Below are 11546 nucleotides of genomic sequence, written 5' to 3' on the forward strand. Positions count from 1 at the left end.
GCCTGCCCTGACCTCGAGCCTGCCTGCCACTCTGTACCTTCTGGACTCTGAACTGTTTTTGACCTTTTTGCCTATCCACAACCATTCTCTTGCCTACCCCTTTTGGATTGATTAATAAATATCAAAGACTCAAACCATCTGCCTCCCGTGTCTGCATCTGGGTCTCGCCTTGTGCCCTTATAACTATGCAAGGCAGCACTTAGGAAAATTACAGTTAATTCGGTCTAATTCTAAAATTAGAAAAGTTCAAACATGTTTCATGTTCTAGGAATGTTTAATTACAACCTTTGTGGAAGGGGTTTCTTGGTGTCATGTTTAATATAGGAATCCTCCACAGAATCCTGGTACAGCATACCCCTTCCTCTTCACCCGTCTTCACCCCTATTTGCCATTATGATGCATGTAGACGAACAAATCAGTCAGGGCATTTAAACTGCAGGAAATAATCCATAAATGGTACTACGTTCAAAAGGTTTTTAAGACACAATCTGTATATTGAGTAACCTACACATTGTTTATGGCCACTTGTGTGTTATAAAACTGTTATTATTTCGGTGCATGCATTTCTTATGTGGTGTGGGCGAAATTCAGAAATTACAGACTAGGTTAGAGCCAGTTGCGTTGTTCTTTGAAGGGAGTAGTACGCAGCGTTGTACGAGATCTTCAGTTTCTTGGCAATTTCTCGCATGGAATAGTTTTCATTTCTCAGAACAAAAATAGACTGACGAGTTTCAGAAGAAAGGTCTTTGTTTCTGGCCATTTTGAGCCTGTAATCAAACCCACAAATGCTGATGCTCCAGATACTCAACTAGTCTAAAGAAGTCCAGTTTATTTGCTTCTATAAACAGCACAACAGTTTTCAGCTATGCTAATATAATTGCAAAAGGGTTTTCTAATGATCAGTTAGCATTTTAAAATTATAAACTTGGATAAGCTTACACAACGTGCCATTGGGACATAAGAGTGATGGTTGCTGATAATGGGCCTCTGTACGCAGATGTAGATATTCCATCAAAAAAATCTGCCGTTTCCAGCTACAATAGTCATTTACAACATTAACAATGTCTACACTGTATTTCTGATCAATTTGATGTTATTTTAATGGACCAAAAATGAGCTTTTCTTTCAAAAACAAGGACCTTTCTAAATGACCCCAAACTTTTGACGGTAGTGTATTTTGATTTGTTTAAAACGTTTTTGGTTACTACATGATTCCATATGTCTTATTTCATAGTTTTGATGTCTTCACTATTATTCTGCAATGTAGAAAATAGTAAAAATAAAGAAAAAACCCTTGAATGAGTAGGTGTTCTAAAACTTTTGACCTGTAGTGTATATGGTAGAAGATTCCAAAAATAAGAAGGCCAGTCCGAGGCAAGGCCAATTCCCATCCCAAGGAAGTTGACTGGCAGAACATGCCCCCTTGTGGTGAAGTTTTGCTACTGCATCTCAAGAGCACCGGCCATCCACCACAAACTGCACTGCATTCACCAGGCAGAGATAAAACAAGTCCAACACAAATGGCTTTTCCAGTACTTCTTTTTATAGCTTTAATGGCTGTTTTGAGGGTGAAGCACTAACACAAATACACAAGTTAAGGACTATAAACTGTTAGGCCTGAAATAGTGGACAAAATGAAAGGTTCCCTATGTTCTCAGTCAAACAGACACGCTGACCAAACATAATCCATGCTGCTATGTTCATTTTAGGGTAAAAGGCTAAGTGTGTTAGGTAAGTGTAGATTTAGGTCCTATTATAACTGTTGGAATATTAGGTCAAAAGAGGAGCCAGTAGACTTTGTTTCTGCCCATACCTCTGCTGCCCTTCCAGTGTTTTAGTTTACCTTATCATAGCAGGGGTGGGAGATGTTCAGACAGTCTGGAAAGATAATAGGCGTGTCAAATACAGACAGGTTGGGACAGTTGTAAATTGGGGATGCATATCCTATCCTCAATGCCATCTTTGTGAGGCAATGATTCCACTATATGTGCACCAAAAACCAGGGGTTGTTTTTAGATTTTTTTAGCTGGATATTTTTGTAGAGGGTCATTGAATAATGAAAAATACAAATAAAACATTTAACACGTGTCTTTGATAAATGTGATTGTTTATCATTGATAAACTGAATCTGAAATAAACACCACCGTTCAAAAGTTTGGCATCACTTAAAAATGTCCTTGTTTTTGAAAGAAAAGCACATTTTGTATCTATTAAAGTAACATCAAATTGATGAGAAATACAGTGTAGAAATTCTTAATGTTGTAAATGACTATTGTTGCTGGAAACTGAAGATTTTTTATGGAATATCTACATAGGCGTACAGAGGCCCATTATCAGCAACCATCACTTCTGTGTTCCAATGGCACGTTGTGTTAGCTAATCCAAGTTAATCATTTTAAAAGGCTAATTGATCATTAGAAAACTCTTTTGCAATTAATGTAGCACACCTGACAACTGTTGTTCTGATTAAAGAAGCAATACAACTGGCTTTCTTTAGACTAGTTGAGTATCTGGAGCATCAGCATTTGTGGATTCGATTACAGGCTCAAAATGGCCAGAAACAAAGACATTTCTTCTGAAACTCGTCAGTCTATTTTTGTTCTGAAAAATTAAGGCCATTCCATGCGAGAAATTGCCAAGAAACTGAAGATCTCATACAACGCTGTGTACTACTCCCTTCACTGAACAGCGCAAACTGACCCTAACCACAATAGAAAGAGGAGTGGGAGGCCCCGGTGCACAACTGAGCAAGAGGACAAGTACATTACAATGTCTAGTTTGAGAAACAGTTTCTTGGCAATTTCTCGCATGGAATAGCTTTCATTTCTCAGAACAAGAATAGACTAACAAGTTTCAGAAGAAAGGTCTTTGTTTCTGGCCATTTTTAGCCTGTAATCGAATCCACAAATGCTGATGCTCCAGATACTCAACTAGTCTAAAGAAGGCCAGTTGTATTGCTTCTTTAATCAGGACAACAGTTTTCAGCTGTGCCAACATAATGGCAAAAGGGTTTTCTAATGATCAATTAGCCTTTTAAAATGATTAACTTGGATTAGCTAACACAACGTGCAATTGGAAGCCAGGAGTGATGGTTGCTGATGATGGTCCTCTGTACTCCTATGTAGATATTCCATAGATAATCTGCCGTTTACAGCTACAATAGAAATTTACAACATACATTTTTTTTACACTGTATTTCTGATCAATTTGATGTTATTTTAATGTACAAAAAATGTGCTTTTCTTTCAAAAACAAGGACATTTTTATTTGACGCCAAACTTTTGAATGGTAGTGTATAATTTGTCATCTACATCTAGATTAGCTCTGAGTAGCTATGTTCACCACACCAGGTAGTGGACATTTACACTGAAAATCCAACAAGAGCAAATATTGTAAATAGTCTTAAAACTAAATAGTAAACCATTTTACATTTGTCTAAACCTGATTCTTTTTTAGTTGGGGTTAGAAGACTAAAATAAGATCTTATCATTTGTCTAAATATTCAAAGCAAATAGGCATCCTGATGTGACATGCCTGCATAGGGCAGATCTGTCAGCTAATTACAGTTTAGCTCTGAGAAGGGAGGTACTTGTGTGGTGGGGCTTTTTTATGATGTAAGGGGCAGATATTGTATAAATACTCACATCATTGTACTGGGAGGCAGCAGATTCTCCAACTTGCTCCTAACCTAAGGATATACAGCAGCAGTAAGAGGACAGTGGTGCTGAAGATTTCTTACCCCTTTTTGGAACTCATACTTATTCAACTGCATGCCGGTATGTGTGCTCTTCCTCTCTATCCTTTTCATCTCTTGGGGTAGTGAACACTAGGGCCCTTCTGAGGCCTGACTCCTACTCCCACTGGGGTGAGCTATGACAGGGCAGGTGGAAAAGATTTTGGTGCCTTATAAAACCAAGCAGGATAGACAAAGTTCTGTGAGAACAGGATGAGATATCCAGGAGGCTGAGAGTCACTATTCAAATGGGTTCTATGATATCTATCTCATTTGTTGTACTTACATGTAATCTGAAATGTGTGCAATCTGGTGTACGTGCAGTGCAATATGTGTGCAGAGAGAAGAAACTTCTAAAAAAATGTAAGCATTATTTAATATTTTTTGTTTAATTTGCAGATTTAACCCGTAAAAAATGGAAGTACGAGTATTGAGCATCCTCATCCTCCTGGTGGCCTTGACGGCTGTTCATGGTAGTGGTTCATATGTGGTGAAGAAGGTGATGAAGGTCGCCCCTCAATACCAGCCCTACTCTGTGAAGAGTCACGGTAAGAACCAGCATCCTAATCTACATTGCCTAGTATGGTCCAGTGATGTCTTTGACCATTGAAACTGTATCACAGCAATTTCAATGTGACAGTTCAACTATAGTCAATGATACATCTAACTTCTTCACACTTCACCATAAACATACTAATTTGCAAATTTGTCCACTTACCATGTAATTTACATCTGACGATTTCAACTTTCAGTTCTAGCACAGGGAAAATCAGACATACAGTTAGTGTGAGAGCACTTCTCTAATTTGAAACACGAGCTTTTACCAAATCAAAGGTTATGTAGTGTAGTCATTGGCTACTGGGATCTGGATCTTTATCCAATGGCTGTTTCAGGCCTCGTGATTTTCATAGTAGCACATGTATAACATGTATAACACATTATGTTGCATACTGTCTGAAGTGAGTACAATGTGTTATTACATGTTATTTCTGTCACTAAGGCTAAATAATACATCTTCAACAGTTATTTTGTTATAATTCTAAGACAGTATTTTTTACCTTCATGATGTCTTTACTGCAATGTTGTTTTTACTGGATTTTCAGTCAATCTCTTTGTACCTTCAGTAGGTCTTAAGAAGTGATTTCAGGATGACCAGTTAGAGCAGTGATTCATTTGTGTAGAACTTAGTGGGGCATAAGGATCTGCTGACATTTCAGTAGTTTTTCTTTTTACATATTTAACTATAAAATAGGACATTTCAGTTCTGGAAGTTTGGGTGCTTTGTAGTACAGCTGATAGCTCATTTAAGTCATGTATAAAATGTCAAAATGTGTTGAGTTGAAAACAACACATGAAATACTACAAGTTGAGCTGTCTAAAAATTCTCTATTGTAATGAATAGCTGACTTTGCCCTACCTAATTGATGATAACAGTACTGATACTGTATTTTTGTTTAAGTCAGATATATAGTTAAGTAATGCATTCCCTCTGAAAAGAGACACATTTTATGATTCTTCTTATGTTAACCTTGCAATTAACTCCATTTCTTGCAGTAGCAAATTAAAGTAAAATTCAACAGTCATCAACTGTATTTTTAAATCATATGAAGTAATGTGTAAAATAGTGGGTGCCTCTTGTTAATGTTATATGTATTTTAACACTGTCAATTGTAGTTCAATCACCCAGCAATGTGGTTGTTTGGGTGTGCCTTTCAAAAAGTAAAAACATCTGTTTTAAATTAACCTAAACTGGGCCTCTACATTTGACAAAGGAGATATGTCTTTTACACTCTGGGTCATGTGACCACAAAAAAGCAAACGAAAAACAACTTCCTTCAATGCCACCATCCTGCCTAACAAATGTTTGTTTTCTCCCCATACTACAGTTTCTTAAGTCAGAAATGTCAGCTTTTTTGGAGATGTGAAATAAGAACAGGTTGAAAACAGAAGATTACTTCTAGCTAATAATTGAACAGGTTTAAATGTCTATGCAAGTTTGATTTCAGCAGTTTATTCTATCATACCCAATGCTCTTAAAGGGGCAATTCCTCCTAGTTCACATTGTTAGACGATTTACTTCACTCCCCCAAGCAGGTTTAACATACATTTGCTGGACAAAAGGGCAGCAATACAAAGTTCGGGAAAATGTAACTTCCACTATGTCACCACACTGCATGCTCAGTTAGCTATACAATAATTTATATTATTAAATTAAATTAATTCAATAAAATTCCAATAACTTATTTCCTGAGAAGGACCTTTATGTGTGGTGATGTATTTAGTACAGACAAGACAAATAACATAGAAGTCAAAACTCCTACAGTATGAATTAGAAACATTCTATACAATCAAAGATGAAACGAAAACACTTATTTCAGTAATCTACAAGCATCTCAGTATCTCAGTATTTTTCTGACCACAATATGCATGTAGACATGGTTGTTTTCACAATTTCATTAATAAACATTTTGAGTAAAAGTGTCAAAAAAGATGGAATGACATTGAGGAACAGAGTACACTGACACTTTGCCATTGATCAGTGGCCATATATATATATATAACACGTGTCTCTGAGTATTACTGCTGATTTAGAATCAGTTTTGTATTTTAGATCGCAATGAATAAGATTACATGGACTGGGGGAGCTGATCATAAATCAGCACTCCTACTCTGAGACACTTGTTACATACAGCCCCAGGACTCAGGTTCCCATGTTTCCAGTAAAAGGAGGTGTAAACCAAATGTCCACCAGAGCGAGGTTAAATTGGGAAACACCTAGTCTTACTTCTGTCTAGATAGTTAACTAGGCTAACTAACTAACTTGCCTACCCAAAACAACAATGTAACACGCAATCTTGGTAAATGGTCTGGAGGTGAATTGCATTCTGGGAATCATCATATAAAAACATAAGTGGATTCATCACATGTACATGACATTTGAATATGGAAGCAATACAGAGCTACAAATTATTATTGTTCCTCTGACAATTGCTGAGTGTAACACATTACTGTACATCTCCAAAGTTGGAACCCTCTTCATTTTTCATGTCCATAAATTAACGTCAGTTCTCCACCACTCAAACAAAATACTGGGGATTTACTACTACAATGCACAATATTATGAGCTGTACGCAGGCTTTAAAACTTGTATTTCCGATCCAAAGTTCCTCCATTTGTTTCCTAGGGTGGACTAGCAGTCTAATCCGCTGCCTTAGATCATATGTACTGTGCAGCTGTGAGCATGGGAGTGAATCCGACCCAACGATCTAGCACACTCTTTCCGCCTATCTTTCATCTCTACTGTACACCTCTATCTCTAAACCCTATCCAATAAAACACAACAAATAAGAAAAGGTGCCCCACATATGTAAATGTGTCCTATTATTGGTATTATCTCTCTTAGTATTATTTCAATTAAAATAATAATAATTTGAGAATGAGCGACAACAGCAGACAATACTAGTAATTCTTAACCAGCAGAGAACACGTGATAGTACATATCAATTACTATTCCTTGAATTAATTTTTGAAAATGTAAAACATATTTCCAACAGACAATTGCCAATAACACATTTATTACAAGATGATCATTTTTCCTCTGTTGTATTAATAAGGTGACTTGCTATTTCCTGACAGTGGTGTCGGTGGCGGGAGAGCCCGGTGCGCCAGGTGAGCCCGGGCCAGAAGGCCCACCTGGCCCACCTGGCCCTCCAGGGGAAAGTGCTGTGGGACAGCCTGGACCCGAGGGCCCTGCTGGACCACCCGGACCTGCTGGCTACTCCGCACCTGGCAAACCTGGCTCCCCAGGTGGGCCTGGTAAGCCTGGTGTTCCTGGCGCAGCTGGCGAGAAAGGAGAGGTGGGCACAGCTGGACTTCAAGGTCCTAGGGGCATGCCTGGACCTGCTGGAAGTTCTGGACCAGCTGGGATCTCTTCCACTGGCAAGCCTGGACCTCATGGTCTGCCCGGAGCAATGGGGCCAAGAGGGGAAACAGGCCTTAAGGGACATCCAGGTATGCCTGGTTTGCCAGGAGCTAAGGGGGATAGAGGAGTGGGTATCCCAGGGGCACAAGGTGAGACAGGGGCTGTAGGACCTATGGGACCAGCTGGGCAGCCTGGAGCAGCCGGAGTTGGAAAGCCAGGCAAGCCAGGAATCCCTGGTGAAGCAGGAAAGTCAGGTAGCCCAGGTAGGGATGGGGGCACTGGTCCCATGGGTTTGCCAGGTGCTAAGGGCCACACAGGGGCTCCTGGTGTAGGTCTGCCTGGAAAACCAGGTGATAATGGGGCTCCAGGTATGCCTGGTGCAGCTGGTCCTAAAGGTCATCAGGGAGCAACGGGAGCAACTGGTGCTCCCGGTATCCCTGGATATGGAAAGCCAGGAGCAAATGGACAGAAGGGTGAGAGGGGAGTTGTAGGAAGCTCAGGAACAACAGGTCAGAAGGGTGAGCCAGGAGCACAGGGATATACTGGTGCTACTGGTGCTACTGGGCCCATGGGTCCCACCGGTCCTCAGGGTGCAAGAGGCTTCCAGGGAGATACTGGGGAAATGGGTCCCAAAGGTGACACAGGTGCAATGGGACCCCAGGGACCAAAGGGATATAAGGGAGATCAGGGAGCACAAGGTTTCCAGGGAAAGCAAGGTCATACTGGAGCAACAGGCCCAACTGGTGCCACGGGAGCTACTGGAGCTCCAGGTAACAAAGGTGACACTGGTCACACAGGTGCAACTGGTGCTTCAGGTGTCCCAGGACCTGCCGGGCCCAAAGGTTTCCCAGGGCGCAATGGTGAGGCAGGTGAGGCTGGAGCAGATGGAGCCCCAGGTCCCAGAGGACCTGTTGGGCCTACTGGTGTCGCAGGTACACCTGGCCTTAAAGGACACCCGGGTCTCCCTGGCGCACCTGGCCCAGCTGGACTGGCCGCCAAGGGAATCCTTGGCCCTCTCGGTCCCCCTGGGCTCCCTGGTGCTGATGGTCAGGATGGTGGCCAAGGCCCTGCTGGCCCTCCCGGCCCACCTGGTCCTCCCGGCGAGTTCTTTTTCGAAAAGAGTATGGGCAAGGGTGAGGTCATGGTGCCTACTCTTGTTAAGGCCCCTATGTCTGCTTTCTCTGTTTCTCTGGCTAGGCCTTATCCTCCATCTGGGGAACCTATTAAGTTTGACAATGAGGTGTACAATGCAGAGAATCACTATGACACTTCCACTGGGCAGTTCACTTGCCAGGTTCCTGGAGTCTACTACTTCTCATACACCATTCATGTGAATGGGGCTCATGCTCTGGTGGCTCTGTACAAGAACGACAAGCCAGTCATGTTCAGCTATGATGAGTACAACAAGGGCTTCCTGGACCAGATGTCCGGTAGCACTGTCCTTATGCTCGATGTGAACGACACAGTCTACCTTCAGATTCCCGATGATGAGGCCAATGGCGTTTTTGCCGCTGAGAATGTCCACTGCTCTTTCTCTGGGTTCCTTATCGCTTCAACGTGATACGGTGTCACCCAATAACAACACAACTAAATCTGCAAGCTATTTCTCAAACAAGTAAACTCCCTGTCTTTCCCAACCAGGCAGTTGTCTTTTTTTTGAGGAATAGAAGCATCTCGACTTGAAAAATCCAAGAAATGGGTGCTAAGAAGAAGGAAATAATTTATCTAAGAGGTTATCAGGGATGGGGAGGCAATCAACAAAGTTACCAATGATTCAGAATTGTATTTTTTGTGAGTGGAGGCAACATGTGAAATTTAGGTGTTATGGCTATGTTGTGTCTTGAAATTTGTTTTTTTTAAATTATTATTAGAGCAGGTGATTCTTGTTTTGTGTATGTCTGTGTTTTTGTACAACCTTGTTTTTGGTGACCGATTCGATAACCTTATTAAAAGTTCATAATTACTTTCTGTGCACCATTTTGTACCTGACTTCCTTGTATGTAACTTGAAAATTGTGAAATGGCAATGGTTAAATTGACCATTAGAAATAATACAAGATATAGCACACCACAAAATACTGTCATACAAATACAAATTGTTTATTAACAACATTTTTATATCCCCAAAGATTCCTAGTCATGTAAAGCATAATGACCAAAATAAATGTCTTAAAAAAAATGTTGCGTGAGTGGGACTTTTTCAAACAATGCAAAGGCCATTAAAATGCACACAGAACACTGATGCTCTATTCACAATTTTAAGTCATAACTGTAGCTAGAATGCTAGCTAATCCCGAAGACTTAAGTCATTGCGCTAACGCTAGTTTCTAGCGAAACTACCTTTAACTTCCTTCAAAATGCTAACAGAGACATAACTATGGTACCCATGAGTTTATCTGACTGAGTAAGTAGAAACATTACCAAAATCATGCATATATAACCTTGCCTGAGACTTGAAGACATTAACCTAGTTAGTGCCTATGCTATAGCTCAGCAGGCTAACGTTGTTGTGGTGTGTGCATTGCCACAGTTAGTGCACCCCCTGATAAATCAAAATATACAAAATTATAATAATGATAAGAATGTGTAAAACTAGGCCTTTATTACTCCTGTATGAGTGGAGAAAAAATACTAATTTAAACCCAGTCGCTCTCAAATGGACAATATGGAAATAGAGTATTCTCAAATATTAAATTATTCTTTACTAAAGACAATTATGAAAGCTTGACCAACATTTCTCAACTGAATAATCTTCTTAAATACCTAAGCATGTGAGAACAAGTATGCCATTCAGAAACAGTAAATTCATACTGTATATCATACTATAAATTGACAATCACACCACACAGCATTTTTAAAACCTACTTTCAAAAACATCACAGCGTACTAAACTGTATCTTATGCACACATATTGTAAATAAATCCTGTACTGGGAACATGGTGGGGATCTAAAGAAAGGGGCCTCTACCACATGATAGGCTCTTGGTTGGCTGCTGGTGGCTGAGAAAAGGTGATGGGATAGGGGCAGGGAGTATCCGTCGGCAGGCCAAATGTTGTTTAATCCTCACTGGAAAAGAGGGGTGGTGGTTAGGTGGGGTTGGCCAGACAGACTCTGGGTGGAGGAAACTGGGAACTGGCTGCCACAAACCATAGGCATCTAAGGAGGCTGACATCTTGTGAGAAGCTCGTGGTTGGGTGGGAGGTGGAATGGAGGTGGGATGTAAAGGAAGGTAGAGCACTGGCAATCACAGGGTGGGAAACAGTTGTAGACACCTTGGTCATGTCCGAACAGCCCTAGTGTTTTCAACTCTTCACCTGTCCTTAGTAAGCACTAATCTAAAAGGACTGGATGTGCAGGGCAAAACAGTGAAATCCAATCCTTTCAACTATCAATGGTTATGAGAAAGATGGTGGTGCAAAATTAAGTTAAGACAATTGGGACACAGGCAAGGATCTGTATCCATGTACGACTCATACAGGCATGTACATGAGGTTGGAACCACAAGCCTCAGGTCCAAAAAGGACGCCCAGTACAGAGAGTGGGGGCAGGAATATTACATGTAAAACACACCCTTATTGCCGTGGCTGTGTTTGAGGTATAGAGTTAATTTGGGAGCAGAGTAAATGGATGGTTTAAATTTGTCTCGAGTGCAGCTGTGGTAGACTGAAAAAACCCCAGTTGTGTCTGCTGCTCTCCCCCTTATACTTAGAAAACACCAAATCAGAATCAGATGGTAGAGGCCTCGGCCATTGTATGGAAATGTAAGACTGTGTAAGCTTTGCCGGTGTGAATGATACCTGTTACCGTTCTGCCCCCTTGCAACTTACCAAGTGTTGCGTATTTGTATTGTGTGCGGAAGTCACTTTCATTACCGTGCCACTCCTTGTTTAT

At 40.8% G+C, this 11546-nt stretch overlaps 1 protein-coding gene across 1 annotated transcript; it reads left to right on the plus strand.

Annotated features, from left to right (window-relative positions):
- The first annotated feature begins 3661 nt into the window (after window positions 1–3661).
- LOC115202823 (collagen alpha-1(X) chain) lies at window positions 3662–9629 on the plus strand. The gene is made up of 3 exons (XM_029766871.1): window positions 3662–3776; window positions 4133–4281; window positions 7370–9629. The coding sequence occupies exons 2-3, from the start codon at window positions 4149–4151 to the stop codon at window positions 9214–9216; spliced, it is 1980 nt and encodes a 659-aa protein (XP_029622731.1). The 5' UTR covers window positions 3662–3776; window positions 4133–4148; the 3' UTR covers window positions 9217–9629.
- The last annotated feature ends 1917 nt before the right edge of the window (window positions 9630–11546 follow it).

Source organism: Salmo trutta, chromosome 12 (genome assembly GCF_901001165.1).
Source record: "Salmo trutta chromosome 12, fSalTru1.1, whole genome shotgun sequence".
Classification (NCBI taxonomy): domain Eukaryota; kingdom Metazoa; phylum Chordata; class Actinopteri; order Salmoniformes; family Salmonidae; genus Salmo; species Salmo trutta.